General features: G+C 61.3%; 10 protein-coding genes across 10 annotated transcripts, besides 2 other annotated features; 5 read left to right on the top strand and 5 right to left on the bottom strand.

The window, feature by feature from the left end:
* Window positions 1-2171: 2171 nt before the first annotated feature.
* On the top strand, window positions 2172-3253 carry COLE_05474 (uncharacterized protein; the record flags this gene model as incomplete). The annotated part of the gene is made up of 2 exons (XM_018420529.1): window positions 2172-3175; window positions 3217-3253. 2 exons carry the CDS (start codon window positions 2172-2174, stop codon window positions 3251-3253), a joined length of 1041 nt encoding a protein of 346 aa, XP_018275783.1.
* Window positions 3254-3537: 284 nt separating this feature from the next.
* Window positions 3538-4020, top strand: COLE_05473 (uncharacterized protein; the record flags this gene model as incomplete). Its single annotated transcript, XM_018419868.2, has 1 exon — window positions 3538-4020. The coding sequence occupies one exon, from the start codon at window positions 3538-3540 to the stop codon at window positions 4018-4020; it is 483 nt and encodes a 160-aa protein (XP_018275782.1).
* Window positions 4021-4390: 370 nt separating this feature from the next.
* COLE_05472 (uncharacterized protein) lies at window positions 4391-4772 on the bottom strand (the record flags this gene model as incomplete). Its single annotated transcript, XM_018425582.1, has 2 exons — window positions 4391-4448; window positions 4495-4772. The coding sequence occupies 2 exons, from the start codon at window positions 4770-4772 to the stop codon at window positions 4391-4393; spliced, it is 336 nt and encodes a 111-aa protein (XP_018275781.1).
* Window positions 4773-5327: 555 nt separating this feature from the next.
* COLE_05471 (uncharacterized protein) lies at window positions 5328-5672 on the top strand (the record flags this gene model as incomplete). The annotated part of the gene is made up of 1 exon (XM_018419867.2): window positions 5328-5672. One exon carries the CDS (start codon window positions 5328-5330, stop codon window positions 5670-5672), a length of 345 nt encoding a protein of 114 aa, XP_018275780.1.
* Window positions 5673-5841: 169 nt separating this feature from the next.
* On the bottom strand, window positions 5842-6611 carry COLE_05470 (uncharacterized protein; the record flags this gene model as incomplete). The annotated part of the gene is made up of 6 exons (XM_018426982.2): window positions 5842-5875; window positions 5910-6008; window positions 6047-6086; window positions 6125-6182; window positions 6251-6400; window positions 6438-6611. 6 exons carry the CDS (start codon window positions 6609-6611, stop codon window positions 5842-5844), a joined length of 555 nt encoding a protein of 184 aa, XP_018275779.1.
* A 488-nt stretch (window positions 6612-7099) lies between these two features.
* Window positions 7100-7124: a sequence feature (Short protein (COLE_05469, TXT08545.1) was converted to a misc_feature.).
* Window positions 7125-7159: 35 nt separating this feature from the next.
* Window positions 7160-7191: a sequence feature (Short protein (COLE_05469, TXT08545.1) was converted to a misc_feature.).
* An 891-nt stretch (window positions 7192-8082) lies between these two features.
* On the top strand, window positions 8083-12230 carry COLE_05468 (uncharacterized protein; the record flags this gene model as incomplete). The annotated part of the gene is made up of 3 exons (XM_018424350.2): window positions 8083-9415; window positions 9455-10923; window positions 10959-12230. The coding sequence occupies 3 exons, from the start codon at window positions 8083-8085 to the stop codon at window positions 12228-12230; spliced, it is 4074 nt and encodes a 1357-aa protein (XP_018275839.1).
* Window positions 12231-12320: 90 nt separating this feature from the next.
* On the bottom strand, window positions 12321-13895 carry COLE_05467 (uncharacterized protein; the record flags this gene model as incomplete). The annotated part of the gene is made up of 4 exons (XM_065626412.1): window positions 12321-13427; window positions 13486-13576; window positions 13685-13757; window positions 13790-13895. 4 exons carry the CDS (start codon window positions 13893-13895, stop codon window positions 12321-12323), a joined length of 1377 nt encoding a protein of 458 aa, XP_065482353.1.
* Window positions 13896-14842: 947 nt separating this feature from the next.
* COLE_05466 (uncharacterized protein) lies at window positions 14843-16233 on the top strand (the record flags this gene model as incomplete). Its single annotated transcript, XM_018424349.2, has 3 exons — window positions 14843-15205; window positions 15283-15357; window positions 15400-16233. The coding sequence occupies 3 exons, from the start codon at window positions 14843-14845 to the stop codon at window positions 16231-16233; spliced, it is 1272 nt and encodes a 423-aa protein (XP_018275837.1).
* A 244-nt stretch (window positions 16234-16477) lies between these two features.
* COLE_05465 (uncharacterized protein) lies at window positions 16478-17230 on the bottom strand (the record flags this gene model as incomplete). The annotated part of the gene is made up of 3 exons (XM_018424348.2): window positions 16478-16684; window positions 16716-16777; window positions 16981-17230. 3 exons carry the CDS (start codon window positions 17228-17230, stop codon window positions 16478-16480), a joined length of 519 nt encoding a protein of 172 aa, XP_018275836.1.
* Window positions 17231-17510: 280 nt separating this feature from the next.
* On the bottom strand, window positions 17511-19915 carry COLE_05464 (uncharacterized protein; the record flags this gene model as incomplete). The annotated part of the gene is made up of 5 exons (XM_018426981.2): window positions 17511-19062; window positions 19103-19207; window positions 19269-19385; window positions 19450-19570; window positions 19633-19915. The coding sequence occupies 5 exons, from the start codon at window positions 19913-19915 to the stop codon at window positions 17511-17513; spliced, it is 2178 nt and encodes a 725-aa protein (XP_018275835.1).
* Window positions 19916-20228: the final 313 nt, after the last annotated feature.

Genomic DNA, 20228 nt, shown 5'->3' with positions numbered 1-20228 from the left:
CAGATCCGAGGGTGGCAAAAGTGGACTGATCGCGTAATCGGACAGCGGGAGCTGTTTCACGTGGGTGGAAAAGCGGAGATGCGCTCATGTCCACATGCCGGTCAAACAACAAACAAACAAACATGTCACTGCGGACGAGCCTGATTTCTGCTGTTGATCCCAGTTTCAAGCTTTCTAGAGGACTTGGCAAGCTTATCCAAAGCCACGGTGGAGCGACCAGCCTTCGTTTGACCTCGGCGCTCGGCGCCCGTCTTGGCGCTCATCACGATCGGCGCTGGTCCGGAGGAGGCAGGCGAGCGCTGTCCGAGCTCCCATGTGCCGTCTATGCCCAGAGGGCCGAGGAGCGCCGAGCCTCAGACGCACTAGACCCCCAGGGGTGTCACATGCCCAGCTTCCAATGACCGCCCTTCCACGCCTCCTGATAGTCACCGTTTCCCTTCTAATATTCGCGCACACGTTTCCGAATCCGCTTCCGATGGCTGTCTGCGGGCCCCAAGCGTGCTTCACACTTGGCAAGTTACGATGACTGTCTTAGAGTGATCAAGTAACGATCTGGACTGGTGCTGGGCTGCTGAAACTGAAGCCTTCAGCGCACGGCCGTATTCTTCGGGGAACGGGGAGGTTGGAAGCGATTCCAGTGCTCCCTCACTCTCCCGTCCCCCCACCCGCCCTCCCGCGAAACGCCCCGATGATCTCTGTCCTTGTGTTCTTCTCGGCTCCCGACAGCCCGACAGGCGCCGAGACATATGCGAGGGAGACTGGCACTGCGCGAGAGGAATCATGACGGCGTAGGCAAGACCAGCCTTCTATTGGGCACTCCTTGGCATGCTGCCTGGTGCAAGCCCTGCAAGACATGCGCGCCTGCGCTGCCAGCCTCTGCTTGGCAGCTGCAGTCCTCCAATAGATATTCCCGCTGCAGCTCCAATGCCCCCACCTGCCCTCCAGCAAGGTGCCGAGCCGTCATATGTCAGGAACTGGGTACTGAATTGTCAATGTCGGACATGAGAGATTCGGTGCATTGGACGAGGATGAGTTAGGGTTATCCTAAGGCACCGAGTGAGACCGCGCCTGACTTTGCTCTTGGGTGGCGGCCCTCGTCTACCGCGGCACAAGAGAACCGGCATGGGCAACCCCGGTCGTCCCCTAGATGCCCAGCTGTCAGCTGGCCACTCAGCCTGCAGCTCTGCACCCCGCAGCATCTCTGCTGGCGCTGCCCCAGCAGGCCTGCACCCCCCGGGCCCCTTCAAAAGCCATGTACCGGTCTCACTCCCCGCTCTTTTCCCACACCACCCAACACATCTTCATCTCGAGTTCCACTCCCCCCAACGTGAGTTCAAGCCCACGATGCCGCCGCCACCACCTTCATCGACAACGACGCAAGTCTGCGAGTGAATGGTGGTGGTGGCCCCACTGGCTGAGCCGAGTGGGGACGTGCGGAGCGTGGCGGCGCCGCCTTGTGAGAGTCCGAGCTGATCGCCCTTCCCGCACGCACGATCTTCTTTTGGTTCTCTTGCTCGATTCCTTCTTTCAATGTACATCCATCCTTTTTTGATGGCGAACAATGCTCCCCCGTCGATCTTATCACTCGCCACACTCGGTATCTCGGCATTGGCATCACACCTTGTCTTGCTCTTTTGCTCCACCCGTCCATCATCCTCTCAACTCCGCTTGCCCATTCGCCTCGCACCCACATTAAACAACACCTACATCATGGTCGCCACTCCTCTACACTACTACTTGCCACCTACAGCCGACGCTGGCGTCAACAGGTATCTTCTTCGCTGGTCGAACGAGCACGCGCTAGCCGCTGCCCACTAGAGTTACCTTCTTCTCTCCCTCTTCCCCCCCCCCCTCCATCCGCCTCTTGCACTCTCCGACGCTACACCCGCCCCTCAAACATGTTCCACTCGGTTGTTCTTTTCGCCCTCTTAGCCTCGATGGTCAATGGCGCGACTCTTCCCTCCAAGTTCCGGCGCTCTGCTGTCGGCGAGCCGGTCCTCGCCGAGCGCAAACCAGCCTCTAACGAAACCACTGCCCAGCGCTTCGTCCGCCGCCGAAAGGAATGGGAGGGCGATGACGGCAAGTGGCACGAGGACAGGTGGGGTTGGAAGGGCAGCAACAACGGCAACGGTAACAGCAACAACGGCGGTGGCACTGCCCACTGCAGCAGCATGACACCGTCGCCCTCGCCGTCGCCGCCGCCGTCGCCCTCCGCCCCTGCCTCGTCTGACACCCCTGCCCCGGCACCAACCCCCAGCTCGAAGTGGCAGCACGTCGACACCATCCAGGGCTCCAACTTCTTCGACTCGCAGTACTGGAACTGGTGGCATTGGGATGACCCGACCCACGGCGATGTCCAGTACGTCGATGCTGGCGTCGCATGGGACAACGGTCTAGTCTCGATCAACAGCGCGGGGCGCGCCATTATGCGTGTCGAGACGACGGAGCGTGTCGACCGCGGCCGCATGTCGGTCCGCATTCACGCCAACCGCGTCTGGACTGGCGGCATGGTCATCATGGACGCCGTCCACATGCCTATTGGTTGTGGCACCTGGCCCGCATGGTGGCAGAACGGCCCGAACTGGCCGGAAGGTGGCGAGATCGACATTCTCGAGGGTGTCAACGCCTTCACCAAGAACCAGGTCTCGCTGCACACCGGCCGCGGCTGCACCATGCCGCGCGACCTCGAAAACAACCAGCTCGGCAAGATGACGACGGGCAACTTCGACTCGTTCGACTGCTCGTCCGCTAACACGGGCAACCAGGGCTGTGGTGTGCACGACCAGTCCACCCAGTCGTACGGTGCCGGCTTCAACGAGATCGGCGGCGGCGTCTACGTCCTCGCCTGGCAGAAGTCGGGTATCACCGCCTGGTTCCACCCCCGCTACAACATCCCCGACGACATTACTAACGGCAACCCCAACCCCGACAACTGGGGCACCCCGGTGGCTCACTTCCCCTCGACTTCCTGCAGTCCCTACCAGTTCTTCTACGACCACTTCAACATCTTCGACACGACCCTCTGCGGCGACTGGGCCGGCGCCGATGCCGTCTGGCACCAGAGCGGTTACGCCGGCCAGGAGAGCAGCTGCGCCGCCATCACCGGCTACAACTCGTGCATCGACTATGTCCGCAACAATGGTCAAGCGTTCAACAATGCGTACTGGGAGGTCAAGTGAGTTGCCACCTTGGAGCTGCGAGCGGTGTTAACCCCAGCTACGTCAAGTACTTCAACTCCACCGAGCTTGTCTAAACCTCTCTGGTGGCTGTGCCGCCGGTAGCTTCATGACGAGAATGACCGTGATGAGTTGATGGACCATGAACGACCCATAAGGACGTTGACGTAGACAGCAGCGGTCGCCGCCTGGTGCGGTGGCTGCCATAATCAGGAGTGAGCCCACCTCTGTGAGGGGCCTCTGCGAGGATTCTCGCTCCCATATTCCGTAGCAAGGATGCAGTGTATCTATAGCACAGTGGTGACGTGATTCTGCAGCGCCCAGCGCCCAGCTCCAATTCCCTTTGGTCTCTCTTTGTTTTATGTATCTTGCAGTGCTACACATGGACCCGCCCTCGCACTTCTACTCGCCCTTCTCGCCATCGGTGCGCAGGAGCTTGATGAGTTTAGGAACGACGCGGCGGCAGGCGTCAGCTCTACCTCGGCACGACTTACTTCCACGCACGGTCGCACTGCAGCGCCGTGCGGTCGGGGAGCACGCCCTCCCACGCCTTCTGTGGGACCTTGGGCATGGCGTGATTGAGGAGGGCCAAATACTCAGCCGCGGTCCACTTGCGCCCGGCGGCGGGGCCACCAGCCGTCTTGCCCTTCTTCTTGGGCTTGTCGGCGAGGTCTGGCTTCGTGTCGGAGGCGGAAGTCAGCAACGGCGAGGGCGAGGAAGAGTGCACGCGCGGCCTGGACTTCTTGGGCTGGCGCTTGGGTTTCGGAGGTGGGGTTGGGGAGAGCTCGTCCTCAGATTCACGGGCGCGCTTCATGGTGATGAGGTGGATGAGGTGGATTGTTGAATTTGGGGGGAAGTACGACGTTGAGGTTATGAGAAGAGTGCTGGGGTGATGACCAGATTTAGAGAGGGTCAGAAGAAGTGTGACGATGGGTCAAAGGTATAAGGAGTATGGTGAGGCTTGGGAGGGAGAAGAGGTGGGTTGCGAGGTCGGGGGTGCGAACGGTGCGAGCGCGAGGTTGCATGTGAGTCTCCATGTGAATCCCGATGAGCTCTTCGCCGCTGGCCTCCGGCACAACCGTAGCTGCGCCCTCGCACCCATCACGCCCGATACTGATTACCTGCCATTCCTACCAGTGTACATGACGCTACGAAGCCGCCCTCGATCGCCCTGGCCGCACCGTGACGGCGAGCCCAGAATCTCCCTGCGGAGATCACTTCTTCACGCCCTTCTCGCGCGCCATTTTGTGCAGGTATGGGAGGAGGGTATTCCTGTCATGCGTCAGGCTTCATGCGACCCCGAAACTGGCGCACTCACTCCCACGTCTTGAGGCACTGTAAACCCGTACGCCCCGCGATCTTTCCTTCAAAGTTGACGCGGCTAGGGCCCGACGCGAGAGCGATGGTGAAGAGTGCATCAAGCTCTTCGCCCGTCCAGGCGCGGGGAGGGGCTTTGCCGCCGCCGCCGCCTTTGGTCTTGCGTTGCTTCTTGGGCTTGATGTCCTCATCCTCGTCCTCCGGCGGGTCGTAGTCGCTCGACGGCGCCCGCTTGGCTCGGCGCGGAAATGGTTCAGGAGATGGCGAGGGGCTGGGCATTTCGGGACTTTAGTGAGGATCAGTGAGGGTGAACGAAGGTTATGAGGTGAGAACTGGCCGGGTGAGCGCAGCCTACGCTTCATGACTGGACGGGGCACACATGCGAGGAGAAGCCGACAATCCTGCGCCCGCTCGCCGAGTCTCCTCACCAGCGCACGCGCCGCACCCAACCTCAAAGTCGCTACTCTTTGCACCGCTCTCTCACGCACTTCTTTGAAGCGCGAGCGTTGGCGCTGACCCAGAGAGCAATAGGATTCAGCAGGGGAATCCCGTGAGCACATTCAGTCGTCTCAGCCAGGGGGGCGATGTGGCTTCGCTGCATGCCTAGAAGCGTAAGGTATGCGATAAGAGGCGAGAGGTGAGATCAGGTGGTGACCAGCCGAGGATTGTGATTGTGTACTATACACCTAAAGACCTTCGCCTAAAGACCTTCGCCGACAATCGTGGCGCCCGTCGCTTTGTGTAGCCTGATTCATCCGCTGCCGAATACGAGTCTACGCCTGCTTCTTGTCGCCCTTCTCGCGCACCGCCTTGAGCAGGAAGGGCAGGACTGTCATGCTGCTGTCAGCTAGCGCAATCAGCCTAGTAGCTTACTTCCAGGTGCCGACGCACTGCGCGGCTGTGCGACCGGGTACCTTGCCCTCAAAGTTGGTCCTGGAAGCGCCCCCGCTGAGAGCGATGTTGAGGAGGCTGACGAGCTCTTCGCCAGTCCACGGCCGAGGCTTCGCCTTTCCGTTCTTGGTCTTCTTAGGTTTGTGGTCATCCTCGCTCTCTGATGGCGAGCGCTCGCGCTTGACGCTCTGGCGCTTGGACTGGGTGGCCGCTGAGCCGGGCATGGGGGATGGCTTTCGGAACCTGGTGAGGAGGGGAAGGAAACCGATCAGGTGGGATGGTGGATGATGTCAACGTGACAACGCAAGATCAGACAACTGAAAGTTCACGGACGGGCGCATGGGCAAAGGAGTCATGTGAGTGAGCACCCCGTGCGTGGTGAAGCTTCCTGGCAGCCAGTGGACAATCTGCGGCGCATGCCACAGGGCGGATCAGCTCTGCATGCTGCAGCTGTAGTCTAATCATGGCCACCGGCGATGTATTGACGGCCCCTACCGTCAGCTCAGTACAAGATGCTTAGCTCACAAGGCCGTGACATTGCCGACCGCATCCATCAGACGGTTTAGCTCGTGTACGCCATGAAGGTGGTAGCTATTGCGGACCGCTCCGAACCAGGCATACCGCCTGTAATCAGCATCAAAAGAATGCAATGAAAGGCTCACTCGATCCACGGCGTCTCGTCCAGCCATTTGGTTGCTTGTCCTGTTGTCAGCTGGATGAATTAGAACCCCAGTGCTTACCCATAAAGTTGTGCACCTGCTGCATGTCATGGGGAGGTGGGACATTAGGATCGAAGCTCTATGAGTCAGAGCCTTGCCGGATGCATGGGCGAGCCCCACACCTCACCGGCTGCGCAGTTGACTCACTGTCATGGCAAACTCCGTGAGAATGATGGGCAGCCCAAACTCCCGGTAGTACTCCTCAAGCTTGTCGCGCAGCGACTCAAAAGTGGTGGTGTACACGTGCACGGCAAGGAGGTCAGGCCGAGCTCCCGGAGGAAGGTAGGAGAAGAACTCCTGGACGGGTGAGCAAGCTTGCAAGTCGGCAGCTTACCTTAAGCCAGTTGAGGTCGACTGCCACAGCAGGCGAGGCAAGTCGCCTCCCTGGTGATCGCAGTTTGGCGAGTTCGACCCAGCTCTCTGTCAGCTCTGGGTGCTTCGAAGTTAGATGATATATGCAGTAACCGCGTTTCCGTGGTACAGGCGCGCGAGGTGCAAACCCCACCATGGACGGTCGCCGCACCGCGGCGCATCAACTCACGCAGCGGCACACTCAGCAGGCGACGTCTGCACGGCGACGGCGGGATTGGCGTGATCTCGAGTCAGTTCATCGGCGGGGGGGGGGGGGGGGGGGGGGGGGGGGGACAGCGTTCATACCTGGTTCATTGTAACCCAGCATGAGCTGCCAGTCTCCCTGCACATCAACGCCGTTATTGAGATAGGGCGGTGCGAAGCTGTGGTAAGCTTTGAAGAGTAGCTTGCGCCGTGGCAGAGCATATCAGCAGAATGGCGAAGCAATCTTTAGAAAGAGATGAGGGAGGGTGGAATAGAGCCTCAGTCCACCAGCAACAGGACGCGCTTCGGTTCGGCTTTGGAACGCGCAGAGCAGCGTGCGGACATGACCTTATGAGACCGGAATGCCCGTCGTGAGGACAACCTCATCGGCCTTCGCCTGATCCCGAGCTGCCGTCGCGAGGTAACCGCCTGAAACTCACATCATGGGAACGAACTCGGCGTTGAGCTGCAGGTTAGGCGAGGTGTGCGGCAAAAGCTGGCAATCCCATCGTTTGTTCCAGTTGTAGTGCCATGTGAGTTTCTTCCGTTAGCGACCATAGATGTGGATGGGGATGCAGGCGGAGATGGTATGAGCATGGCGTACAGGAAGGTCAGTGCAAGTGATGGCCGCAGCCAGAGTTGTAGATGCAAAGCGATGAACAACTATGCTGGTCGGCGCTCTCCGGCGGCTGGCGGCCTGGAATGCGGATCACCTCCACCGCGGGGCGGACTCACTGAACCTGGTTGGAAGAAGGCGGCGAGCGGGTCGCTTGTCTCCTCTTGGATGGGCCAGCTGATACCTGCCTCGGGGTGAGCATTGTTGAGAGGCGGCGGGGAGTACCTTGTTCATGGCGAGCAAGAGTGAGTGATTGAGGACAAGATGAGTTGTGAAAGCGGTGGCCCAGTCAGTCTGAGGGATGGATAGAGCCAGGCACCGACGACGTGTTGGCGTTGAGGATCGCTCTGCACAGGGTGGCCACCCACTAAAGCGCACCCTTCCACCCTGTAACGTCACCCCCCCCCCCCCCTTCCAACAGTCACACTCATCTCCTGCGTCCTTCATCCGCACTCGCACTCTCCATCCTCCTCCTCGAGTCTCCTCCTCTCCATCACTCGCACTTCCATCTCATCTCCATCCATCTCGCTCTCAACCAGCAATACGCTCCACCTCTCTCATCCTCTCACCTCCCCGGCGACTCGAATCCCGCCCCGGTCACCACAAGCGCACGGCCCTCCACTCGGGAGCAAGGCCGCTCGACGCGTCGCCGCTCGGCCCAGCGTGACCTGGACACTATCCATCTCTGTCATTCCGGTCTAGTCCGCTCCAGTACGTCCCTCTCCGCCTCTTCATCTTGTACGCTGCGTTCGTTGGTGGCGGATCTCGACCTCCACACTCCCACCCCATAACATCTGCTGACTCACAGATGAGCGGTATCGATTCGCCGCAGAGGCGTGACTCGCATCTAACCGTGTCCAGCCAGGCTTCCTCGTCGCGCTCCCACTCACCTCTCCCAGTCGACGGCGCTGGCGCCGGCAGTGGGCAGCCCCGCCGCAAGCTCAGCTTGTTCCGGCCACACAACCGTGGTCGTTCGACGCCCTCCCCGATGGTGTCAGGTCCCGAGGACGAGGATGACGAGTGGCTCATTGAGGGGGGCACAAGCAACGGGCGCGTCGACCCCGATGCCTCCATGGGCCGCGAGGCAAGCACCCTCTCGCGCTCTGTCGATACTCTATCCATTGAGCGTGTTCAGGTCGCGCCTCGCGTTGAGAAGCGAGACGGTCGTGGCAAGCGCCTTGCTAAGAAGACCTCAAGACTCTTCCACCGGGCAACTGGCTCGAACTCTTCCTCCAACGGCCACAACGACGACACCCCTGCGCATGCCCCTCCATCATCCGCGAGCAACTTGCCGATCCCGCTGGCCGGGAGGCAGTCCTCGTTCTCGTCTTCTGCTTCGTCCAACGAAACCGGCGCATCGCGCAAGTGGGGTAGCCTGGCTCGTGTTCACTCGCGCGAGTCTCCCATTCATCGATCCTCTGGCGAGTCGTCGCAACCCTCCTCGTGGCAGTATCACTCCAACACGAAGGTCAGACGTGCGTCATCGTCAACGAACGAAGACTCGATACATGGAATGAATATACAGACCCTGCGGCCGCGTGAGAGCTCGGGCCAGCTCAGCCAGTTCTCCACATCGGCGCCCCATACCGCGCGACCTCTCATGCTTCAGCCGCCGCCCAATGCCCAGTCGCAGACGGCGGGAGGGCGAGGCTGGTTCTCCAATCTGTTAGGCAGCAGCGGCGAGCAGAGCGGATCCCCCCAACAACAGCACGATGTGACAGCGACCCCTCCATCTCCTTTACGCAAGGGCCCCAGCTTCCTCACGGGCGCATTTGCCGCTGTCCGGACCAAGGCTGCAAACGGGCTGAGAACCCTCGTGGACTCAGAAGCCCAGCCCGACCACTGTCAGGAAGCCATGTATGTCATGGGCGTCAAGCATCCCGGCTGGACGCCAGCATCCGATGATCCCTTCCACAGCGAGACTCCCACTTCGGGCGAGCTGTCATCCCCATGGTCAAACCGCCTGAGGGAGGGGAGCGGCTCTTCGTCGACACCTCCCACCAAGTTGAGCACCATTTTCGGCTCGAGCTTCAATCTTGCGGCTCAGGCCGATGGCCCGTCCACTCCATCCCCCGATGCTGCTGGTCGCTACCGCAAGGACAAGGCTAAAGACAAGGAAATACTCAAGTGGCCGGATGGATGTAGGTTCTTTGACTTATCTCTGTGATCGCTGACATCAGTCTACGATGACTTCCGCTCGCGCGTGTGGTGCACATATCGCTCCAACTATCCTCCTATCCAGCCCTTCCACGAGAACACTCTGCTACCGACCCCCCAGGCGTATTACGGCGCGTTTTCAACCTCCGAGCATGCTCCTTCTGGTCTTCCATCGCAGAGTACGCCGACGACTGGGCGAGGAGGATGGCTAAGGGGCGAGACGCTTTATACCTCCGATTCGGGATGGGGTTGCATGCTGCGCACAGGCCAAAGCATTTTAGCCAACGCGCTCATTGACGTCCACCTCGGCCGTGGCTGGCGCCTGCCGCAGGAGCGGCCCAAGCTTCATCCTGAGACTCCGATGGATCTCGCCCTCCTGGAAGCATACGCTACCCATGTGCGCATTCTCTCTTGGTTCCTCGACGACCCCTCGCCCCTCTGTCCTTTCAGCGTGCACCGCATGGCCATGATCGGGAAGGAACTTGGTAAGGAGATTGGGCAGTGGTTCGGTCCAAGCACAGCTGCTGGTGCTCTGCGATCGCTTGCCAACTCTTTCCCCATCTGCGGCGTGAGCGTTGTGTCGGCACAGGACGGCATCATTTACAAGTCCGATGTCTTTGCAGCATCAAACACGACCACGGACGGTTGGGAGCCTCAGTCTCCCCGCAAAATGAGACCCATCTCGACGCATCGATCGTCATGGGGGAACCAGGCTGTGCTTATCCTGGTGGCAACGCGCTTGGGTCTCGACAACGTCAATCCTATCTATTACGACTCGATCAAGAACATGTTTGAATGGCCACAGAGTGTTGGCATTGCAGGGGGACGCCCCGACTCGTCATACTACTTTGTGGGGACGCAGGCAAACCACCTCTTCTATCTTGACCCCCACTACACGCGTCCTGCCGTTCCTCCTCGTGTCCCCCCATTATCTGCAGCAACAAGCGAACCAGTCCATCGCGACTCGTGGTCGGGCCCTCCCTTGGAGGAAGATGAGGACAATGAGATGGCTGAGCCCCACTCACCTACCCCGAGCGCCGGATCGGCGCACTCAGTCCCCGTCCTCGGCGTGGTGGATGTCGACAGAGTTGAAGAGTCGCCTGCCCGCACCAAACGTTCTCGGCGCCTCACGCCTATGCAGCCGCTGAGGATAGACCCTCAGACGCCACCACGAACAACCACTCCACCGTCGCCTGCTACCCCGACCCTAAGTGCCCCTCACCCGCCGTCGGTGCAGGCGTCTCCCGCGCCGTCGCGGCACGCAGCACATGGCTCCATCCCCAACTCTGTGGCGTCTTCAATGCGCAAGCGTCTTCCAGTTGACCCACAGACGGCGTGGTACGCGAGCGCGTATCCAGAGGATAAGCTCAAGACGTTCCATTGCGACCGCGTCAAGAAACTTCCCCTTTCTGGATTAGACCCTAGCATGTTGCTCGGCTTCCTTGTTCAGTCCGAGGCCGAATTCGACGATTTCTGCGAGCGCGTTGCGCAGGTGAGATTGCCACGTAGGATGCTAGCTAACGATAGTTGCCGCAGAAGATCTTCGCTGTGCAGGAAGAGTTGCAGTCGTGGAGTGATGACGAGGATGGCGCACTTGAGAGCGTATCGGAGGGCATCTCTGGTCCCGAAATGGACTCGGACGACGAGGATGAAGATGGTCCTGGTGATGGCATCTCCGAGATGCTTTCAGAGGAGGCAGTTGAGATCGACGAGTTCGGCCGCGTGGGCTCGACTTCGGCAAGGAGTGCGCCCTACCCGGCCCGCCCATTCCATGCTGCACAGCGCGGCGCGGTTGACGTTGCGACATTCGATGATGACAGCACACCCGACATCTCTCCCGACACCACTCTTGACCTGTCCATGGATGACAGTCATGATGAAGCGGAGCGCATGCCGACACTGACCGCGCGCCCCTCGTTCGCGACCATCCCACGCAAGCCGTCGTACTCGTCCGATGTGCCCACTGTTAAGGGTCACTTGCGCGGTGCATCAACGAGCGCGGTGCCGCGTCCCTCGCACTCGCGGGGTGCCTCAACGTCAGTTAGCGTCCTCGCACACCGCCGCACAGCGTCGGCACAGCCCTCCCCTCACTCGCATGCGTCGAGCAGTTCCGGCTCTGGATCCGGCTCTGGCTCAAACTCATTCTCGGGGTCGAGGTCACATTCGCGCCGCGGCTCATCCCCCGCCTCGCCCTTCGGGCCATCACCTATAGTGACTGCGCGCCGGCCGCCGTCAATCTCTGTGCCTGACCGGGGCATGATCCTCCCTCCCCCCCGATCCGCGAGTTTGAGCGCCCCGACGAGCGCCAAGCTCGTCGACGCCCTCGACACGTCGGGCGGCATACCACGCATCCTTGATCCAGACCACAGCGATGGCACTGAAGAGCTTGTGACTGTGCGGCCGAGTCTGGAGTTTGAAGCCGAGACGGAGACACTCGAGACTGTCGGCGCCGAGACGCCGGATGAGGACGAAGACCGCTCAAGTAGACGGGCGAGCGGCGGCAATGGGAGCGACATTGCCTCTCCTTATAGCTTCTCTCCGCCTGTGTCGCCTCCCGAGCTGCCGCTGTCTCCCCTAGAGACGCTGCCGCCACTCCCTCGCTCACAAGCGGGAATCTTGCCGCGCTCATATACGCAAGAGACGGTGATGCCGCGATCGGCTACCCAGGAGACCGTCAAGCAGCTGCCGCGCGGGAGCAGCCAGCGGTCTTTCGACGAGTGGGACGTCGAGGACGAGGAGCGGCCACACCTCAGCCCGACGAAGGGCGCAGCCGCTCTAGACACGGTGTGCGAGAAGTAATGTTGTAATGTGTATTCTACGTGAACTACATGCTGTTGCTGTACCAGGCTCGCGACGCGAAGGGATACAGACACGGGTGCATACAATTATCTACTCGTCGGCCATCTTGACATCGCCGTCGACGTCTTGTGTTGCGTCGGCTGGCTCGACAGCCGCAGCGGTGACCGCGTCGGCTGCTGGTTTGTGCGCAGGCTCGGCGTCGGGCTTGCGCTCGGTCTCGCTCTCCGTCAAGGTAGCCTCCGCAGTCTTCTCTTCGCTTTCAGCCTGCTCGAGATTAACCTCCGTCTCCAGGTCACCCTTCTCCGCCAACGTCTCAGCCATTCCTACTGGCTCGACGACGGGCTCCTCTACCTGCTCCATCTCCGCAACCTCGCCCGCCTTCTCCTCCGCCTGCTCCTTCACATCGACCCCGGTCGAAGGCGCGGCCTCAGTGGACGCGACGGGCTCGGCGGCCGACACCTCCACCTTCTCCGCTTCCACGATCTCGACGACCTTCGCCTCCGCCTGCTCCTCTAGGGCGGAAGTCTTCTCGACTGCCTCTGCCTCCACCACATCCGCCGTCTCCGCTGCGCTGTCCTCTGCCTTAACCTCGGTCTCCTCCGGCGCCGCGGCATCAGCGGCAGGAGTGGCCTGCTCGACCTCGGCAGGCGTGTCCACCTTAGCCTCGGCAGGGGTAACCTCCTGTATCGCGACGTGTGCGTCCGCCACGGCCACAGCAGGCGTGCCGGCCTCGGCTTCCTCAGGCGTTTCCACCTTTGCCTCAGGCAGCGTAGATTCCAGCTTGACCTCCACAGGGGTTCCAGCCACGACGGCACTAGCCCCCGCGGGCGTGTCCGCACCTTCCTCCACTGGCGCAGAGGCAGCAGGCAGCTCGACAGACGTAGGGGTGACGGCGGGGGGCGTCGCCTCCTTCGCCTCCGCATTCGGAAGCTCCGTGATCGTCGCCTCCGGCATCTCGGCCACCGGCGCCGGCTCCACCTCAGCCATGACGACGTCGACGTCGACCTCAATGGCGACCTCGTCGACGCGTATTTCCTCACCCTCCTTTGGCTTGGGCGTGCCCTTGTCTAGCGGAGTGGCCACCTTGTCCAGGCGATCGGGCGCCGGTGTTTCAGTCAGGCGGGCGGGCGTGACAGCGGCGGTGGGCGCTTCGGTGTGCTCGTCCTCGGTATCCGTCTCGGGATCCATCTCGTCGTCCTCGAAAGGAGTGGTAGCCATCTTTTGTCAACTACTTGGGGGTCAAGGAGAGCCTTACCTCGTCGACGCGCTGCCATTTGCACACCTTGTACGTGCTTCCCTCGGGGAGGCCGGCGGGCTGGACCCATCCGCGGCGCCAGCGCTTGACACTGGAATTAGCGATGCGTGTGCGCACGAATGACGGTAGGGAACTGGACGAGGAAGGTGGATGCGTGGATGGTAGCGAGAGGGAGAGGAGAGCGAGGAGGGGAACTCACGGCGCGAGCAGCTGGCGCTGATAAGCCTCGGACGATGCGGAGGTCGTGAAGCGGCCCTGTATGCGACGGACACCTGTGGTGAGAACGGCGGCGCATGCAGCGTACCGTGCGACATTGTTGACGGAATTGAGGATGGTGGATGGATCGTTCGTTGACAACAGTCGCGGTGTGCCATGTGCGAGAAAGGGGTGAGCTGCCGGAGATTGGACATCAAGTCCGGTTTCTGCCCTCCACTACTTTGAGAGTCCAAAGTAAAAACAATGGGAAACGACGTGCAGCAGCAATTGAGCAATTCAGCAACGAGGTGGAGCAATTGAGCAAGGAAAGATGGCAGAGAATGCCAAGGATGAAAGGAAGAGGGTGGCTATGGTATATTGCATCAACCTCGCAGCGGTGCAAGGAGAATTGTGCATCATAGCATCACGAGAATCACTGTGTGTACACGCTGTTGGATCGGTGTCAAAGATCGTGCAAAGAGAATAACGGGGCGGAGCGGATCTTGCGCCCTTTGTCTGTGCGCTGCCAGCGAGTCGCGAGTCGAAAGATGAGAAGGCGATGACTCGTGTCTAGCTCGCTGCCGTTGATGATGTTGCCCCGATTCATGAATTCCGGTGATGCATCCTCAGTTGAATGAATAATGACGTGTGATTAAATTCTGGCGCGGTGCTTGCCGAAAGGGGCAGGCATGACTGGGAGCGGAAGCAATTGTCAGACAGAGAGAGAGAGAGAGAGAGACTCCAGTGCCACCTTCCCTCCCATCCCCCCACCCAGGCTAATCCTCCTCCCACCCAGGCGCATCAGCCGCCGCTTATCCTTCCTTCCCTTGGCAGCAGCAAGCAACCTCGATCCCCAGCATCCATCCACCTCGCTCCTCGCCATCATTCATCCATCGCTCAACACCATCTCTTCTTCTTTTCTCTCTCTCTCTCCATCTCTCTCTCTCTCTCCATCAACACTCATATCCCACAAACCCCCAGGCCCCCATTCAATCCTCCCCGCTGTCAACACCTTGACAAGAGAGAAACCCCTCCTCACACCATCATCCACCGTAGCCAACACTCCTCCATCCATTCACTGCGCGCAGGTCCTCATCTACCACAACCACCACCTCCTCCTCCTCCTCTCTGTTCCCCCCCCCCCCCCTCCCACTCCCCCAACATGTCTGGTCCGCCATCATCGCGCCAGACCCACAAGGTCTCCCCACCGGTCTCCGCCGCCGCTGAGCAGCACCAGCACTCAAACGGAGCGTCTTCCTCATCAACACCCGCAGGGCCACCAACTCTCGCTGCGTATCACCGCCCATACATTCCGGGCGAGCCAACAACCATCACCGAGACAATCGCCTCGGCCCCCAATCCGCACAACGCCGACTTCTCCCCCCTCCCCTTCACCCAGGATGAGACCATGGACCCTCTCGCACTCGATGCTGCGGCCGAGGAAGAGCCTGGATCGCCCACGGCGCGTCTGCTTCGCGCCATTGCGCCGCCTAACGCTACTCAGCCTAATCCCAACTGGCCAGCTGTGAGTTTGCCATCACTTGTGATGACTTGTGGCACTGTGGCATTGTGGCACTGCCGCACCTTGCTGACCTCCACCAGCCCCCTCCGAACGCGAGTGTCAACCTTTTCATCGGTCGCGCCCTTTTGTCCAACGGCAACGACAACTGGCCTCTGGTGAGCCACCTTCCTTGCCTCCCTTCATCACTCTAACGCCAGAAACCAAACGACATTGTCAACTGGATCCGGAAGCACTACCCCGAGGAATGGGACGGCGACGAGGGGCGATGCTCGGCGCACCGCGTGCGAACCTACCTTGCGCGCAAGGGCGCCGACATGTACTACGAGAAGCTCAACCAGGGCTGCATCGCTGGTTGGCGTATCCGACAAAACCATCTGTGGCGCTTTGAGAACGGCGGCTTCCAAGGCCGTGGAATGAAGCAGGAGGAGGCCATTCTCAATGCGCAGAAGGAGAACGAGATGGCTGCTACCGCTGCTCACAAGGCCGCGGCCGCTGCCGCCCTGGCGCAGGGTCACCCTGGGATCAAGGTGTCAATGTCGTCGAGTAATTCAGGCGAAGGCCCACCGGCCAAGCGCCAACGCAAGATGAACGGCCAGGCGCGCAGAAAGAACCTGAAGAAGGGCGACGAGTTTGACTACGGGTCATATGCGTTCCAGCCGCCAACATCGGCGCCGTCCATGTCGGCCAACGACATTCCTCTGGCGGGGCCAAGTCACACGCAGCCCGTCGACCAGTCGCTCCAGGCTGCGGCTGCGGCTGCGGTGGCTGCGGCGGCGGCCGGGGAGACGGACAACACGCCGATTGGAAGCGCCTCGGAGACGCCTGCCGAGGCGCAGGGCGAGGAGCATGTCGAGGTCAACATGGTGCAGCAGGCAATGGCGGCGGCCAACTCTGCGCAGATGGACGAGCTCGAGATGGGCATGCAGCTGCCCATTGAGATGCAGATGCACTCGACGACGCACGACGACGAGCGCTACGATTACGGCCAGGGCTATTATGCCGGGCAGGGGCAGGTGTACGGTGGGCAGTAGGGGAGTCGTGATGCGCAGATGTCCTAGGATATGGGTGACGAGCGCGCGAGCAGTACGCGGGCTTCGTTGATATGGATGGTAGAGGAGTAGACTCTGGGTATAGTCGTAGCGAGCCATGTATTAGCATGTTGCAGTGAGTGGATGCGGAGCGGGGCGGGGGAAAGCCGTCGCGCCGCTGCACGACAGACACAGGCCAACCAGGCAGGGGAACGAATCTATGCATCTATGCCATGTACCAGAGCTGCTACCAAATCTTCCACCACGACCGCCCCTTCGCCGGCGGCGCTTCTGGTGCAGCCGCCGGCGCAGGTGCAGATGAAGGTAGTGGCGCCCGCGCCGCCCCCGCAGCCAGCGCCTGCGCCTTCGGCGGCTCGTCGAGCCCCAGCATCCCCCGTTCGCTCTTGGACAGCGTAAACATGTCGGCGGTGTACGCGTGGAACGCGCGGCGGATCTGGCGTGAGCGCGGCCGGCAGCCAACTCACAGGACTGAAGACGTGCTCGTGCGCCCCGTAGTCGGCGTACAAGATCATGTACGCGCACGCGACTGGCGTCAGCGGTGCACAAGCGATGAGGAGCGGCTCGTCGTCCACGCCGCGTTCGCTCCTCGCTCTCTACTTCCCCCCCGTCTTCCCTCGTCCTTCCCCCCTCCCCCCTCCCTCCAACTTATCCCTCCTTCGCCTCCTCTCTCTTCTCGTCTCCTCTCTCTTCTCGCCTCCTCTCTCTCTTCTCGCCCAACCCCGCACTCACCGCCGCCAACGACCCAACTGCCAATCCCCAACGCGCGCGCCGTGCGCGGCATGATCGGCTGCGCCGCCTCGGGCAGCTCGGCAAAGTATCGTTCTGCCTCCGCCGCGCCGGCGCCGGCGCGCGGCCCCAGCGCCCCGTGTTCCGTTGGGCCGGTGTATGCGCGTTCGGGGCGGCGCTTGAATGCCGCGGCGGAGGGGCCGGGGCCTGGTGTCGTCGAGGTGGGAGTTGGGGCAGGGGGCGGGCTGCTCATGTTGCTTGGCGTGGTGTGGGCGACAGCAAGATTCAACGGATGGAGTGGAGGTCGCAAAAGTCGCCCGCCCCACTCTATCCCCCCTCACAACTCAGCTCAGCCGCTCACGAATACATCCCCAAAACCAAGTACCCATCTACTTCCCGACATGACTCGTAACGTCGTGACTGCGACGACACTACTGTACAACTCTGCTCTATTCCACTGCACTGGTCATCTCTGGCCGCCGTTTCAGTGTCCCTTCTCGAGGACATCGCGGACATCATAGACTTCGTGAACATCACTGCTCCGCATACAGGATCAACCGCTGGTCCTCGACCGCCATCCACTCGGCCATGTCGCGGTCGTCGCGGATCGCCTGCGTCGGCCCCTGTGCGCCGGCCGCAGCGCTCCCGCTCGTGCCCCCGACCTTGTACGAGAGCACGTTGACGTCGGGTCCAAGACGCGCGCGCACCTTCTCTAGCAGCTCGGCGTACGTGACCTGCGGGTGGACGCGGAGGGCGATCAGGTCATCCGTTGCCTTGTCGTACACCTTGATTTTGACGAATGCCGCACCCGACCGTGGGTTTGGCGGCGGAGGCGCAGGTGCGCTTGGCATCGGCGGCGTGGGCACAGCGTGGTGGTTGGCAAATGCTGGTCCAGACGCTGGTCCAGGCGAATTCGCCCAGTGGCCCACCTGCGGCGCGTGCACCTGCTGTCCCGACATCTGACGCCCGTGACCTTGCGAACTCGCAATGTCCCGGCTCGCGCTGCGCGTGTGTCCATGTCCGTGCCCCCCATACGCATGCCCATTGTTGTAGGCGACAACGGGCGACTGCTGCGGCCCCGGTGACACCGGCATCGGGCTCTGGTCGAGGGAGCGGTTGTTGACGTGGTGGGGCTGGTGTCCACCGCCCAGATTCATAGCACTCATGCGGTGCGCAAGGTTCTGCAGATTCTCCATGCCTTGCTCGCGTGTAATCTCCTCCGAGTAGTCGCCGAACTTTGCGGCAAAGAAGGAGCGGATCAGCTCGTGCCGCAGGATGTAGCCTGCATCCGCGCCCCGCAGATCGAGAAGCGCGCGCACGTACGCGTCAAGCTCATCACGGCGGTACTCGGTGAGCTCGTCGTCAATGGCCTCATCGACGGGGCCCGGCATGTAAGGCAGAATTCGTGGAGGCGGCGCCTCGCCCTCGTGCTCGGGCCGACCGGCCTCGGCAGGGAACGTGTCGAGGAGTGCGATTTGGAAGTCGTAGAAGTCCTCGTACGTTCGATAAAGAATGAGCTTGGACGCAGGCGCCGATGGTTCATCCGGAACATGGACAGCATGAAGTCTGAACCAGTAGTTGCCAGATTCGTTATGGAACGAGGGCACGCCCAACTCGGTAAGCTCTCCGAGTGGCAGCATTGGCTCTGCGTCGGCAGCCTGTGCTGCTGGCTGTGGCTCCGGGTGCGGAGGCTCGGGGTGGTGGCGTGTCACGCCAGCAGCCACACCGCCAACAACAGGTCCGGCGCCGAGGCCAGTCGCGCTGCCCGCGGACGAGCGCGTCCGCTGAGAAGCCTGTGTCCGCTGCGACGCCCGGTTAGATGGCACTGCGCTACCACCGCCTTGAGAGTTCGCCTGCGCTTGGAACGGTGAGTTGGTAACGCGTTGGTCGGGTGGAAGGTCGAGTCGGCCGAGTGGAATGGCGGCAGCCTTGTACTCGGCCGTCGCCTTCTTCCACTCTTCCACCTGTGGAATGTTGGTGGGGAACGAGTCGAGTCTTAAGCCAGTGACTGGGTCACGGATCTCGACAAACGTCACAGGAATCAGGCCTGGGCCACCCAAGCGGCCGATGGGCTTTGCGACGAACCTGCTTGTCAGATTGCGCATGCCAAGAGCGCTCAACTCACCACTCATGGTTACTCTGCGCGATAACGACGATAGGCTCTCCCGCCTTGGCCTGGAGCTCGTCGGGGCGCTCGGCGTGGAAGTCATACTGCACAATAGCGTACAAGCTGGGGGTCAGACTGCGCACAGACACTCTCGCAAGGCGCTCTCGACGCGTGTAGAACTCACGGGGACACACGCTTGTTGCCTGGAGTGGTGGGTGCTGACGTCGGACCCATCATGGCAGTTGGCGAGTGCATGGGACTGTTGGATGGAAGAGCGTGCGAATTGGAGAGAGATCGGGTGCTGGAGTCAGCGACAACTCTTAGGGCTTGACGTGAAACACGCGTCAGGCGCGCTCGCAACGCACTGATCCGGAATTGAGGGCGCGGTGGGCGAAGTAGGTTGCCCGACCTGGTGCTGGCGTCCACCCTTTGCAAACTCCTCAAAGTCCTTCTTCGGAACGAGACCGCGCGATGAGGTGATGGGGTCTAGAGAGAGAGAGGTTAGTGTGTGTGTCAAGGTCGAAGACAATTGTGCTTGCTTGACTTACTCAATGCCTCGTACCACTCGTCGCGTTCTCCGATGACATACCAAAAGTCGCCTTTGGAGTAGCTGAGTTGCTGGGGGTTGGTGCTGCGGTGGCTCGCGAGAGCCTTGATAACCTTCTGGGGCGGTGCTACACGCTCCGTAGGCCGAGAGAGAGGATTGGCAAAGGCTGGGGCGGGGCCGTTGGGGACGGGCGGGCGGAAGCCAGAGCTTGGGCCCGCCTGCCCGTGCGAGTTGGAATGCGAGTGGCCGTTGCCATGACCTTGCGAGCGGCGGAACGACTTCATGTCCGCTCTCGCGTGGACAGAGACCTAGGTGAGGTGGTGTGGTTGTTGTTGTTCTTGGTGTTGTTGTTGTTGTTGTTGAGGCTGGCGGGTGGTGTGTGCGCGTGGCGGAACAAGGGACCGGGCGCGCGCGACGAGATCTGACGCGGAGGCGTTGACTGCGGAGGGGTTGGGGGGGGGGGGGGGGGTTGAGAAGAAGGTGGGAGGTGAGGTTTTGCTGGCTTTGGGCAGTCACGAAGAGGAGAGAGGGGAGTGGGAGAGGGAGAGGGAGATGGGAGAGTAATGTGCGCTGTGCGAGGTGAATGAGTTGCGTTCG

This window comes from Cutaneotrichosporon oleaginosum (genome assembly GCF_008065305.1).
Source record: "Cutaneotrichosporon oleaginosum strain ATCC 20508 chromosome Unknown ATCC20508_contig04, whole genome shotgun sequence".
NCBI classification, from domain to species: Eukaryota; Fungi; Basidiomycota; class Tremellomycetes; order Trichosporonales; family Trichosporonaceae; genus Cutaneotrichosporon; species Cutaneotrichosporon oleaginosum.
The sequence above is the reverse complement of the archived record's forward strand: the minus strand, read 5'-3'. Positions and strand labels throughout refer to the sequence as shown.